Raw genomic sequence first — 15,384 nt, forward strand, 5'->3', positions numbered from 1 at the left:
AGTAAATAATGAAATAAAATAAAAAAGATAATAATAAGCATCACCCTTAAAAAGTTTAATATAACGTTCGATCGCTACTTAGGTGTCTAGGAAATAAACGTCATATATAGAAGTAGAACACAGTTTCAAGGCCAACATCATTCTCTCAGGAAAAAATCTAAAATTACATCTTTTTAACGTCGAAAAATAATTAATTGGACTAAACCATGTTTTTAATGGGGCTGTATTATCAAGGCTGTACCACTCTGTTCGTCAAACCAAACATCTGTGCGTGATGTAGAAAATATCTCGATATCTATTATTGTGTTCAGATTTCTCACATGAAGGTCGTGAGGCGGCATACATAATAATTTAATAATACCGATGTATTACAGATTTCAAATGAACACGAAATGTGTAATTCATCTTTGAATAAACACTTGTTAATTTAAAAGGCATTTTGGGCAATTCTTTTTAATTGCAAAAGGTTATAGAGGTGTATCCTGTTGAAGTTATGGCGGATCCAGAAATTTCAGAACGGGGGGGGGGGGGGGGGGTGCTGGAATTAAAAGGGAGTGAACTCCACTGCCCCATCCTTGTCTCTTACGACCTTGATAAATATTCACTTAACAATAGTTGTACTTTATTTTGTAGAAAATTGACAATTCGGACTGGGCACAAGTTGTAAAAATGTAGCACACCCTCTCCCAACATTCTGGAATTTAAGGACAGACGATACGTTCCTCAATAATATATAATTTTTTCTAAGATATTGTCATTGAAGTATTGCTACTTTACTATGTTTACTCGCAAAAAATTGAGGTACCTTACCAGGCATTTGTGCAAGATACCGGAGGATGTTTTTTCCTATAAAATCCTTTTGGAAAAAACTTAATTTGCCAATATCACATTTTTTAGTGTTTCAATTTTTTAAAGACAATTAGAAAGCAGTTTAGAAATCAGAAAGTATTTAATTTTTTTTTAATATTTTCCTTACAATATGAAGATATACAAAACAGATATTTGAGGAACGTATCGTCTGACCTTAAGCAAATATTTTACAACTGTGGATAATAATTTAACACTGACAATTCTTTGCGATGGATAATGATTTGATACAATCATTGGTTCCATCATTTCAGTGCGTTAATGGTGTACAAATCTTATAAGCATTGCTTTAAAAAAGTATTGCATCAACCAACATAATTGATTTTTTTCGATTTTGAATCCAGACATCATCTGCGCTATACATGTACATGTATCTATATTGTTGGGTTTTGTTGTTGGATGGAGGGTTTTCTTAATTGTACTAGTACCTAATCCCCATCGTAAATGATGAAGAATTTTAGATTTTAATAGCAATGTGATGACTTATAAAAAAAATGGTTAGCAGCAATTATCCGAGTGATGCGCGTATGAGTGATTTAAGCCCTCTCAGCTGGAGGTTTTTGATTTGTGATGTGGTCATTTTCTAGTGTAGGAGTTCTTGTGAAGATCTACTGCTGCGGATTTGCTCATTCAAAGGCTACTTATCATTTTTTCAAAGGGTGAATTCTTTTTATAACATTTTGATTTGTAAATTAGCTGGCTGCTGCGGTTCTAGTAACATTTGTAGATTACATTGTCAATGAGCATGCCTTTGCTCTCATTCATAACCACCTCGTCCATTCATAAAGTTAGTTTGGTGAGTCTGGTAATTATGAGCCTGATTTATGGGAACTCCCTTCTGTAAATGACCAGTATAATTGGTTGAAATTGCTAAATGGCACCATACAAGCCTGAAATTGTTAAATACGCCAGTCATTTATTTCGGTTTAATGGACAATAATATAAATACAGTTATTGTTAAGAAGCAAAACACTGGTTTCCTTCACTATGATTATAATGTTCTGTCATACAGATAATCCCAGTTTTGCAGTTTCACAGCAACTGTGCTGCAGGAGAATGTATGAAGAAGTAATATGCTTGTTTTTTTGTTTGATAACTTTCCAAGGATTGCCCAAATATTTGGACAGAAAAAAATATAGATTAGGGAATAATCAATTCAAACACTGCAAAGAATTCTTAGACAACATTTCATCTGGTTTTGTTTTAAACACCGCTAAAAAAAAAAACCCAAATGTATGACACAAGGACAGTTCCCTCAATTTTCGCAAAAGTCATTGAAAACCATATTATAACAAGAAATCTGCGTATATTTATCGTTTTATATCAGTATGGATCCTGGCTGTATCAGTAATCATAATCGGTGCTGAAATCGGCATCACATGGTGTGGGCAGATGGCCGGAAGCTGTTCAGAAACCAATATCGTCCACGCTTACATTGCCGTGTCATTCTGTGGACTACCATCCAAGGCCTAGGCTGTCTGCCAAGGTAACGCTTCAAACATTATTATATGTCCGTTAACAATCATTCTTTTTTTAATTTATAAACTTTTTTCCTGTTCAATAAAAAAAAGTAAAAAAAAAAATATATCAATAAATATTTCAAAATTAAGTAAAATTTCTATGATTTAGTATGTTCGTCATATAAAAATATAGGTACATACATGTAGTAAAATATCTTGATTAATTAATAGTTTCGTTTTGTTTGCTTAAGCTAATAATTTTTTTTAATTAAAGAAATGTTTCTTTTGAAAGAAGTATGTTCCTTATTCACTCGGCAATAAAACTAAATTGTCTCTCTATTTGATATTTATTGTATGTACTATATAATAACTCCTATTCGTGCTAAAAGTAATGACGCAAAATTACACCCTTTTATTTCGATTTTAATAGCAATATCAATGTGGTGCTAAATGCATCAAAAGGTCACAGAAAATGCTTTATATTCCTCTTTTCTTTCAACCATTTTCTATTGTAAAGCATTTCTTTCAAATGAAATAGTCCATGTAATGGTAGATCAATTGAAAACATCAAGACGAGCTCTACAGAAAAATACATCGATGATTTTCCTGATAAAATAAGATCGACATTGAAGGTAAAAAACACACGTTGTACTTAGATGTCTAGCTAATTAAGGTCTTTCAAGATTTATATATTTGGGACATTATCTTTAAAATGAACACGTATAATTATGGGCTATAGGTAAACATATATTCATAATCAAATTATAGAGCCATTGATCTTCTTTAGCCAATAGGTTACATTTTTTTCCAACCATGAAGATTTTTCTCACTCATTCGCCTATGTTCTTTCAAACTTTTCTTAGGCAAAAGTGGGGTTTTATCATCGCTTCGTGTATATTTTTTTTTTCAGATCTAAACTAATTTGTTTATGGAAAAAATAGAGCAAAGGACTATAATCGGTAATGGTCCCCAAAATTAAACTTTGGTGGGGAAATCTTATATAATGTTCTAAGCCAGACGGATAAATGAAGACTAATGCATTAAAAATCGTCCACTGTGACGTCAGATGTTAAATATGGCGTCAAAAATGACTTGAATTCAATAATTCAATGATTTCGAAAGAAAATAGTGTATTTTACGTCGATATCGAGAGCAGGACTGCTCCGACTCCATGTAGAATGATAATATCAATGAAATTTGTGAAAAGTTTGAGCTCTATAAAAGAAATAAAGTCAAAATATTGAGAAAAAAATCGCATTTTCCCCTCTTTTTTAAAAATAGCTGCATTTCTCCATAGTTTGTGACGTCACAGAGACGACAGTGCCAATAGTTTCCCCACTTGAATCTATAATTTAGGCCCTACATTTTGTTAACTCGGATTTATTTTACACAATATATCGATTGTGCACATTCGAATAGGTGTTCAAAATTTTACTTTTATGGGGACAGAGATATGCCTTTACCGAATATAGTTCTGTATTTTTCGGAGATTTTATTTTTTTTAATTTTTTTGCGTTGAATTTCAGTATAGATTTAAACGTAAAGATTTGTAGAGAATGAAAAAAAAATAAGGCTTGTTTAATAGGGATATTTCGTGATGATTATAAAACATGTACAAACTGTTTTACAAATTTCTATGGCAATTTTATTTGAGTATCCTATGTCCGTAAATAATATACTTCATACATTTTAAAAATGATTTGTATATCTAATTTTTGCGCTATGATCTTCCTCCGTTGTCATATATCAAAGGGCAAGATCAATGTAGTTGCTATTTCTGCAATTTATACATTTTCCTAGATAGAAGGGGGGGGGGGGGTATCAAACACAAAATAGTTTTTCTTTCAAAAATTTTATAATTGTCATGCATGAGGGTCATATTCCGAATTTCAAGGCCATTGTGAATTTAAAATTTTTATTCAGTTGGTCAAGTTGCTCCTTTTTGGACCGAGGGTGTCTTTTTTTTCTTTGCACTGTCCTTACTTTTAAGTCGGATTAGTTAAAACAAAATGCGTCATGCATCAACAATTAAAGATCATTATAGCCGCTGAGGTAAACATCCTTTCTGGTCCAGTTGGGTCAAGTTCATACACGTATCTCGAAGGTTAAGGTCATTTACCTATTGGGGTACTGAGTAAACCATTTGTGGTAAAATTATATAAAATCCTTTTGAAAGATTGAGTATACAGTTTAAAATGTACAGGTATTCAAAACAAACGTTAACATTATTGTTGGGGAGGGTGTTAAATGGAGTTTGATTAATATGAAGCCAAAAGCCAGAATTGCTATACACTTCTTCTTTTTTTTTGAATACGTTGGATCAAAGGTGTGTTGGTTTACATGTACCCGATGTTCATCTTAACATATCCCCTGTACATACTTGTGGTTATTTTTTATGAGCGACCCAATTATATTGTAGATGTTCTCTTCACATGTCACAAATTTCCTGTTTGTTCGTACCCGCTGAACGCGACCCGTCTCCATCCACTGCTTAAAATCTGTCTATTAGCATCTGTATTTATCGGCAATTGACTTAATGACGAAATAATTAAGGCAATCATTATAGAGAATCAACTTCTACGTTTCACAAGTGAGATTTGGAGACAAGAACCATCAAAAGAGACGAGAGCTATTTAGCATTTCCTCTGGCGACGAGGAATCTCTCGGCCTGGGTTTATTTCTTCGTGGGGGAGGTCGCTTTAAGACCTTAACAAATCTCCCGGCAGGATAATCTGTCAGGTGTTTTCAAATATAGAGGTAAATCTCAGGTGTTGATATTAAATGAAGATAAATGTGACGTGTCTGACGTAACAATAACGTAGGGGGAGTGGTTGATCCCTGCATATAGGCCTTCAAATCATATGTGCATGTATGATTTATTTTTCGCCTAAATTGCAAAATGAACCATCGTTATCAATGTATATATTAAAGGTATCTGTATGATGTAAACAAAATGAGTCACGCTCTACAGGTAGAAAGTTTTACGCTCTCTTCAGTGGGCCAGATGGGATGGTCGGGGAGATTTCTGACTTTTAATATGTCACACTTTATTAAAGTATTTAAACATCGACCCATTTAGTCAGTATTGATATATATGTTCATATCAGAGGGTATTGAAAACTCATTTCAGAATGAAGAGCGATTTCCTGATTTTTCTGGGATGTTTGTGTTGTGTTTCGCACGCAGCGAGGAGAAGAAGAGGTAAGCCAAATATTTCTTTACAATCGGAAATTTAAAAAAAAAATCCTGAGGACTAACGTCTGTATAGAGCTGTCACATGTTTGGATGAATGAAAATGATTCCGGTTTGCATATGAGAGCCAAACTTAGGAATTTTTCTTTGAGTGCCTTGGGATACAGATATCAGAATTGATGGAATCATTTAAAAGATAGTTTCTATAAAATCTCAGCAGATTAACATTAAGGTATAAAACTTTTTTTCGTTCTTATTTTCCATAATTAGGCCATTATTTCAAATTCAAGGAAAATAATTGGTAATAAAAAATTGTAAAGGTCAACGTCAGAAGTAAACGTTCCCTGAAGCCAATGGCTAGTTCTATTCAGTGCGCCTCTAATCCGAACGGGGAAAATAATTGAAAAATTTATTTTATGTGACAAATTTTCACTACTTCTGGACATTTATATCCGATATTAATATCGTATTTTTGAAACGTTTGTAGGTTATAGTTATAATAAATAAGGTAAGATAAAAATGACATTAGACTATATTACATGTATATGGAATATGCATTGGTAACTTGTCTTTATCACTTGTAAACAGATTCACCAAATTCTTGTTTATAAATTAATTATTTGATTAACTTTTAAAATAAATCTATAATTAAATGTTGTTAGCAAAAACCTAAATTTTCTTTCAAAGGCATATGTTACACATATTTTCATTGAAGTTTACGTGCTCAAAAGCTCAAAAAAAATCTACTAACATTTGGAAAGTAAAGTTTTAATTTTCGATGGGATTTACTGATGACAAAAGCACACATCTTGTTCAATCTTCTCAAATTCATTCATTTTACTTTTTTTTTTACTCAAACAAGGAAATTAAATTTGAAAATTTTTTTTAGTGAGTATCAGTCTCTTCTACAGATACTTTTAAATATGTTCTTACATTTAGTTAACATGTATAATGACCACCGAATATTTAATTCACTTGATCTGGCTGTAAAGCTTTTTATTGTTTTTTTTCTTTTTCGTTCAAAAACACCTCTTCGCCTCTTCCCTTTTATCATTGGGCTACTTTAAACTTATAAATTTTGTGCAGATAAAAATAACATCAATTTTTTTTTTTTCTCTTTTATTCATTTGTATTTTTGGTACGGAAAAAGATGGACGCGAAATTAGTGTCTGAAATTAATGCTAGTAATATTTTAGCTAAAAGTATAAGAGAACGGTGTAAAACTAGCCGCAAGTCATTATCAATTCTACATTAAAAAAATAACAATTGTCACTTTTTTTAAAAAAAATTGTTAAATTTTTACATGATATATTTTAAATACATGTTTTGAGTCGATAAATTTTTTTTTAAGTTCTTTTGCAAGTTGATTCTAGGTTAGGCAAAAATGTTTAGAAAGTGATTTGACTACAAGAGAACTTGAATGATTTTTATCCTGAGAATATGTATTTTGTTTTTAAAAAAAATATTGGCCTAGAGTAAGGTTCTGTAACATACAGAATGTCAGAACAAATTTAGCACTGGAACAAAAAGATAAGAAAGCTATGAATACATAATGTTATGATAATCAGATATATCTGGAAAACAGATCAATAAACTAAAATTGTTCTCTCTGAAACCGAGTCACAAGTCCGATACATCGACCCGTCATATCACAGAGTGTGAATGAATAACGTGAATTGGGTTGGAAATTGGAAATTTTTTGAAAAGAAAAAAATACAATTTTAAACATTATTATATATATATAGGGATATAATATGATTCACCCAGAACCCCCAGTTTAAGGACCATGAAACTTTTCTTGTATTGGGAAAAAAATACAATTTTAAACATTACTGCATATAAAGGGATATAATATAATTCACCCAGAACCCCCAGTCTAAGGACCATGAAACTTCTCTAAAACTGGGGTTATTACTGCGAGTAAAAACAAGATGAACAGGAATGTATAGATGTACCACATGATTTAAACTGAAAGTATATAAATATGATAAGTCTACCTAAGTTATAGTTATATAATCATTGATGAAATCTATTAATTAAAGGGAGTATTATCTCTCCTGAGGAAAGGCCTCGGTACTTTCCTTAACTGTCTAGAATTCATTCATTTGTTTGACATCAAATAAATTACATGTATATCTTCTGTTCCCCATATCGGTGATAAGTAGAAGACATGAATAACAGTAAAACAACCTACTCACATCTAACATTTTTATTCTGATTCATTTCTAAAAATAAAACTGCTCGTATCACTAGCAATCCTGGGAAGAAATTTTGATTTTTCAAAGAGGGGATGATTACATGTGTCGTGACTACTTCGTTACTGTGATATTTCTCTGTAATCTGTCAATCTAATAAGATCATCGATCGCAGTATAACACACAGAGAAGGACAATAATTATACCAATGTAGAATCTTCAATAGAATTGATGTCCCGATGTCAGATATCTTAATTTGCTCAAAAGACACAAAACAACTACCTCAATTCACGATCAAAATTCGCACAAGAATTCTTATATATATATAAAATACATGTATATGGAGGTAACGAACAGTATTCAAGCTCAAAAGTCCATTAAAATATACAAAAAAAAAAAGTTTCAAAGTAGATAGAAGGCATGATTCTACAGTATGGATCAAATATTTGGACACCTGACTAGTCAAAATACAGACTGACTGAATCATTCTTCAATGGTCAAAGGATGGTCACTTTGTTTCGTACAGTAATCTCAATTTTCCATAATTATTCCTAGCTTTGTATTGTAGAACGTGACTAATAAGTTAATGAAAGATACGCAAATATATTAAAACGATCTCAAGATTCCTAAGTGAACGCGAATAATTTATTATCACGTTCTTTTCCCAAGAAATGAAAAAACTTGCTCTTAACTTGCAGGCCCATAGGAAGCGATTTCAGTTGGGGGGGGGGGGCACAGCCTTACATGTTCAGTTGGGGGGGGGGGCTATCAATTAGCAAAAAAAATTTCTTGACAAGCAAAATAAATAAATAAATAAAACCATAAAAAAGGTCATCAATCAGACGTTTTTATTGAGGGGGCACAAGCATATACGTGTAGTAGCTATGTTTTCTACAGTAATCTATATATCGGCAAAATTATTTTGGGGGGCACACCCCCTCCCTTCCCGGTTCCTACGGTCATGAATTAATAGTGCAGAAAGCTCTCCACTCGCTTATTCTGACCTCTACGAGACGAGTCATTTCGCGATATAAAGTACTCGCGTAAAATAAATCTACAGTACGTATTCGTACTATTATGGTTAATTATGATACATTTTCATAGTAGATATAAGTAATAAAATATTTTAATAATACATTGTACTTTTGTGATATTACATTTCATCACTTTACATGTGAAATATGTCAAATAAACATACATGCATGAACGATTGAAAAAACATCTGCCCCATTTTTTTTTTTATTTTAGAGGTTAAAGGTTACGTTTAACTACTCTTTTCCATCATATGACACTTTTTTTCTCTTTACAGTATGTCCAGGACTCCGGGACCCAGATTATGTGAATTATTCTAATATCCGTAGATTTCGGGGATGTACAAAAATTAATGGGAATATTATAATCACTGATGCAACATTCCATGGGTAAGTACATACCTCTTTCTAAACTTAATCAATTCATGGTTAATTTATAATATGACTTGTTATTTTGTTTCACATATACATGTATTTATTATCTCTGTGACTCTCTATTTTTACGAAAGGAAAGCATGACACTAAATGCCAATATCGTCAAAATTTTAAGAAAATAATTCTATTTTCTTTTAACTGTAGAGATCCCTATCTAAATTTGATGGGACTTCACCCTGATGCCTTAAGGGTATTCGAAAACGTCCAGGATATTACGGGTTTTCTGGTGGTACAGGGCAAACACACCGACTTCACGAACCTATCATACTTCAAGAGTCTTATTCGAATACGAGGGAAAAAGACGTATGTATATACACTATCTTGTGTATTTGTTTGATCAATTGTCTGTGTCCAAAAATAAATCACGTGACTAATACTATATTCTTCTTGAGGAGGAAATTACAGGGTAGTTTTACTGAGATAAAGTGGTCCCTTTCAAGTTCATCTAACTTTCTGGTATAAAGGAAATCTTTTAATGTTGAAATACACCAAATGTGATAAACAAAAATACCCATGCGAACTCTTGAAACTCCAAATTGTTAGCTTAATTATCAAATAACAACTTAACTGTTAGGGACATATTTAAACAGTAATTACTCACTTTGCGAGGCAACCGTAAAATTGTTACTGTGGCATTTATATAAATGTATTTGTTTTCTTTTGTTTCGTTTACTTTCGATCAAATCGTGCTTTTTCTTTGTTTCAGATTGATGAACAACTCATTAACTATAGCATTTACTTCATTAAAATACCTCGGTATGACGTCATTAAAAACAATTCAGAGGGGAAACGTAGCAATAGTCAGCAATAAAGATTTGTGTTATGTTGACAGTATAGATTTCCGAAAATACTTCAGAAGATCTAGGCGCCAAAAAGCCATAGTCAAAAGGAACAAATCAGTATTAAACTGTGGTAAGTATAGTTTTTATAAATGTGTAATTTTTTGACGAACCCAAATTCTATATATAAATAAATTCTTCACCGATGTACTGTCATATTGTTCTGTATGATGTTCTGATGCACTGCTCCTGATAAGTTTTTAAAATGTTTCTAGTTTCAGAGAAAGCTGTGTGCAGCTTACGATGTTCAACAGATGGATGTTGGGGGCCAGGGTATAAAAACTGTGTTAAAAAGGATACAAGATTTAGTAATCTAATTGATGACATGCTACAGACACAGTCATTATACACGTGACAAGAGATGACATGTAGTGTCATGACGACATGGATTTATCATGGAGTTGATGTCACTTCCGGTACAATACCAAATGAGATTACTGGTCCACTGCCATTTATTTTTGTTGTTGGTGTTTGTGTTATTAAATGTTAACAAATACTTCTGACTTTCATTGATATAAAATATAAATCTAGGAAACATGCAATTGTTGGTATGTAGTTGCCAAAAGACGCATCAACCCCAGTCTGGTTTGGCAACTACTAAAAACCTTCACAACTCTTGCAAAATGTTTATACTCGGGAAAGTTGCATTAAAAATAATATTGAGCATTTATAGTATACTTATTAGTACATCAAATTTACACTTACAACTGCAAAGTTTGACATGTTCTTTAAGTCGATTACACTTACTTAGATCAAACCTTTTTTTAAATTCTAGTCTAAAGTTTCAGTCCTAGCTAATAGCTTAAGTTCTAGTCAACAGCTTCAGTTACAGTCAACAGCTTCAGTCCTAGTTAACAGCTTCAGTCCTATTTAACAGCTTCATCCTAGTTAACAGCTTCAGTCCTAGTCAACAGCTTCAGTCCTAGTTAAAAGCTTCAGTCCTAGTTAATAACTTCAGTCTTAGCCAACTTCAGCTCTAGTCAACAGCTTCAGTCCTAGTTAATAACTTCAGTCCTAGCCAACAACTTCAGTTCCAGTCAACAGCTTCAATCCTAGTTAATAACTTCAGTCTTAGTCAATAGCTTCAGTCCTAGTTAACAGCTTCAGTCCTAGTCAACAGCTTCAGTCCTAGTTAATAAACTCGGTCCTTGTCAACAGCTTCAGTCCTAGTTAACAGCTTCAGTCCTAGTTAAAAACTTCAAAACTAGTTAACAGTTTAATTACTGATGGTTATCTCCATATTTCACTTCAGTAAAGATTTTCTCTGATCTATATATTGTCAGTATGGAAGAGATTGATTGATTGTATGTTGTTTAACGTCCCTCTCGAGAATTTTTCACTCATATGGAGACGCCACCACTTGCCGGTGGAAAGCTGCAAATTTTGTCCTTTACTCGGCACTTACGGCCATTGAGCAGTGAGGGATCTTTTTCGTGCCAGCACCTACTGCGACATGGGACCTCAGTTTATACGGTCTCATCCGAAGGACCGGTCTCCACGTCCCACAGTGGGATTCAAACCCACGAAGTAAGGATCAACTCCTTATGCCGCGACTCTAGAGCACACGCTCTAACCACTGCGCCACGCGGGCGACAGTATGGAAGAGAGGCCTGACTGCTGAGCATTCAAATAGGCCTCTAACAACTGTATCCTGTTACTCAAATAGGCTTTTTATACAGCATCCCTTAACTCAAATAGGCCTGTAACAACTCTATCTCTTAACTCAAACAGGCCTTTAACAACTGTATCCCTTAACTCAAATAGGTTCTAACAACTGTATCCCTCAACTCAATTAGACCTCTTACAACTGTATCCCTTTACTCAAATAGGCCTTTAACAACTGTATCCCTTAACTCAAATAGGCTTCTTATTACAGTACCACTTAACTCAAATAGGCCTTTAACAACTATATCCCTTAACTCAAATAGGCCTTTAACAACTGTATCCCTTTACTCAAATAGGTCTTTAACAACTGTATCCCTTTACTCAAATAGGCTTCTTATTACAGTATCCCTTAACTCAAATGGCCTTTAACAACTGTTTCCCTTAACTCAAATAGACCTCTTACAGCTGTACCCCTTAACTCAAATAGGCCTTTTAACAACTGTATCCCTTAACTCAAATACACCTCTTACAACTGTATCCCTTTACTCAAAGAGGCCTCTAACAACTGTATCCCTTAACTCAAATAGGCTTCTTATTACAGTACCACTTAACTCAAATAGGCCTTTTAACAACTATATCCCTTAACTCAAATAGGCCTTTAACAACTGTATCCCTTTACTCAAAGAGGCCTCTAACAATTGTATCCCTTTACTCAAATAGGCCTCTTATTACAGTACCACTTAACTCAAATAGGCCTTTAACAACTATATCCCTTAACTCAAATAGGCCTTTAACAACTGTATCCCTTTACTCAAATAGGCCTTTAACAACTGTATCCCTTTACTCAAATAGGCTTCTTACTACAGTATCCCTTTACTCAAATAGGCCTTTAACAACTGTATCCCTTTACTCAAAGAGGCCTCTAACAACTGTATCCCTTTACTCAAATAGACTTCTTACTACAGTATCCCTTTACTCAAATAGGCCTCTTACAACTGTATCCCTCAACTCAAATAGGCCTTTAACAACTGTATCCCTTTACTCAAATAGGTCTCTTACAACTGTATCCCTTTACTCAAATAGGCCTCTTTTTACTGTATCCCTTAACCCCTTGTCTTTATGTAATTTGAGAAATAGTGAAGCTTTTTGTTTATTTGTTTCAACATCTCCTTGCACTAGTAATAACTTGAGCTTATTCACAAACTATCTTAGAATGTTCGATACTTTATTATCAGTTAAAAAAAATCAGATTATATTTCCCCACACTTTCATGACCAGAATACTTATTTATAAATAGTTTCCCTTTTCATTCAGTCACATAAAAAGTACAATACTTCTGATCAGGACTTCCAAAGACAAGAATTCAGAACAATATTTAGATGCTGTAGATACATTAAAGAAACCCTCTTTGCCTTAAAACATGGTCTTTTCAATTAAAATGAAATTTTAATCAATTATAAATCAATTAAACCTCTAGGATCCCTTGAAAAAGTGGACATTTTGGTTGCAGCTGTTAGCCGATCAGCATCTTGAAAACCCATACAGAAATGAAACTTGGAATACAGGTTCCAGCTAAGAGTAGATGAACCCTATTTATTTTGTGGTCAAAAGTCAAGGGTTAACTACTCAAGACATGAGAACATGGTGCACTCAGTATCTTCACAACCCTCTGCTTGACCAATACCAAACTTGGAAATTGGTTTCCCTTAAGAAGTAGATGACCCCAATTGATTTTGAGGTCACAAAGTCAATCTACTTTGGACTTAAGATGATGTATTAATCATTATCACATTTTCAACAGTGAAATACTGTGATTTATTTATTGAATAAAAGTGATATTCTCTCACAGTGTGAAAGTATACCAGTGATATTATCTCACAGTGTGAAAGGATATCAATGTAAGTTAAAAATAATTTCTGGTCTGTAATAAGATAAAGTAAATAAACCATCTTGATAGAGACTTAAACTGCCAATTTCTTCCCAAATACATTGCTAAAATCCATGTTACAATAGTTTTAATCTCACAACTGCTAAGCTATGATGTCTCAATTGCTGAAATATGAAGACAGAGCCTACAATGTATGACACTGTGTTAAGAAAAGACAGAGGCAAAGGGAAAATAAAAAAAAATGTAATGAACAGAAAATTCAATGTTTTGTAGATGAATATGGAATTTATTTTACTCATGAGACAGGATTTTTTTTATATTTTCACTCGTGCTTCGCACTCGTGAAAATATAAAAAAAATCCTGTCCCACTCGTAAAATAAATTCCAACATTGAATATCCTCTATGTATCTTCTGATTCTTTTGCTTAAGACACATATCAAGTTTGGTACACTGGTAACCTCTAAGAAGTAAATTACTCATATGATATCGAGGTCTGATAAAGATCAAACTAAGACAAGGGCGATAACTCCTATAATACACATTAAAAAGAAAATAAACAACCTTTGTGCTTTAGCCATTTAATCATCCTTTTTAACTTAAGCATCAGTGGCAGTAATGGAGTCATTAGTTATAATTACAGGAATGACAAAAACAACATATGTAACTCACAGTTATAATAATAATATCAAGTCACATAAAAATAAATGACATGTATATATTTGCCTGATATTATACAAAAGACATCATGGAGAGATGATATCCCATACCATATGTTCTATGGCATTTTATTTTACAAGCCAGCACACCAGGTAGTTTTATTACAGGAATGTTGATACCTTATGAATACCACAACCATTTACAAAACACACAGCATGTTCTAGGCCTCCATTAATACTTCACTGTTCTCCTTTACAAGCTATGAAAGCACTAAATGTAGATTTTGACATGCTATTTCAGCAAGAGTTGTTTCTCATTGCTCACAATATTGGAGGTCAACAAGCCCTGAGATTCCTTTACAGTCAACCAATTTATTAAAACTTGTCATGCTCGACATAAGGTGTACATAACAATTTTTCCAGTGAATATATTTGTTAAAGCCTCCTTCAAACATAATTTAAGTATTTTAAAGATTTTTTCCCATATACATGTATTTCTGCCACAAATGTTTAAATTCACCAGTTTCACCTCCAAGATGGCATGCAGGAAAGTAACATGGAAGAGAAATATTTCATACAATAACTATCAATTATCTAACAGTAATTTGCAATAATCAAATACTTCTGTTCAGAGAGAAAGTGATGATTTTTTTTCAAGTGAAGGGATTTTTTTTTTTAGTTTGACCATAAAGGAGATACAAAGAAAAATTCAACCTAGGACAAAGGCCGTTACAGCAGGAAGCCAGCCTTAACATAGCGTCAACACAGAAAACTTAAACAGCAGTATAAAAACAACATACGAGATATGGTCTTCTGAAAATGATTCAGCCAAAGCTTAACAGATTAAATAAATAACACTAATTACATGTCATAACTGTAAACTGAACTGTCTGATTTCTAAAGCTCAACAGATTAAATAAATAAAACTAAATACATGTCATAAATACAACTGTCAATTGATCTGTCTGACTGTTAGATTATCATTACTATTGTACACATGGGTGGTTCTGGTTAGAATGATTATTACACAAATCAAAATAATGGTCATAAAAAAAACAACAACATAAAAACATGTTACACTTCAGAAATATACAACAACATTGTTAAAATCATAGTGTTACACATGCCAAGAAAATGACAAAATTTCTTTCATCAAACAGTTAAAAAATAAGAACATTGGGTTTAATTCATGTTCAAATACTCAAACTTGCATTC

The 15,384-nt window shown here is 32.9% G+C and overlaps 1 protein-coding gene across 1 annotated transcript; it reads left to right on the forward strand.

The window, feature by feature from the left end:
• The first annotated feature begins 2,181 nt into the window (after positions 1-2,181).
• LOC133201288 (epidermal growth factor receptor-like) lies at positions 2,182-10,482 on the forward strand. Its single transcript, XM_061337087.1, has 6 exons — positions 2,182-2,353; positions 5,458-5,528; positions 9,024-9,135; positions 9,325-9,483; positions 9,887-10,092; positions 10,235-10,482. The coding sequence occupies exons 1-6, from the start codon at positions 2,247-2,249 to the stop codon at positions 10,372-10,374; spliced, it is 795 nt and encodes a 264-aa protein (XP_061193071.1). The 5' UTR covers positions 2,182-2,246; the 3' UTR covers positions 10,375-10,482.
• Positions 10,483-15,384: the final 4,902 nt, after the last annotated feature.

Source organism: Saccostrea echinata, unplaced genomic scaffold (assembly GCF_033153115.1).
Source record: "Saccostrea echinata isolate AGI-Se365-2 ecotype Australia unplaced genomic scaffold, CSIRO_AGI_Sech_v1 ptg000043l, whole genome shotgun sequence".
Lineage (NCBI taxonomy): Eukaryota > Metazoa > Mollusca > Bivalvia > Ostreida > Ostreidae > Saccostrea > Saccostrea echinata.

Bases quoted from the DNA above. Each gene is read 5' to 3' on its own strand.
- LOC133201288 (XM_061337087.1), top strand. From the start codon at position 2,247: ATGGTGTGGGCAGATGGCCGGAAGCTGTTCAGAAACCAATATCGTCCA. The intron at 2,354-5,457 runs GTAACGCTTCAA...AACTCATTTCAG, and splicing joins GGCCTAGGCTGTCTGCCAAG to AATGAAGAGCGATTTCCTGA. The intron at 9,484-9,886 runs GTATGTATATAC...TCTTTGTTTCAG, and splicing joins CGAATACGAGGGAAAAAGAC to ATTGATGAACAACTCATTAA.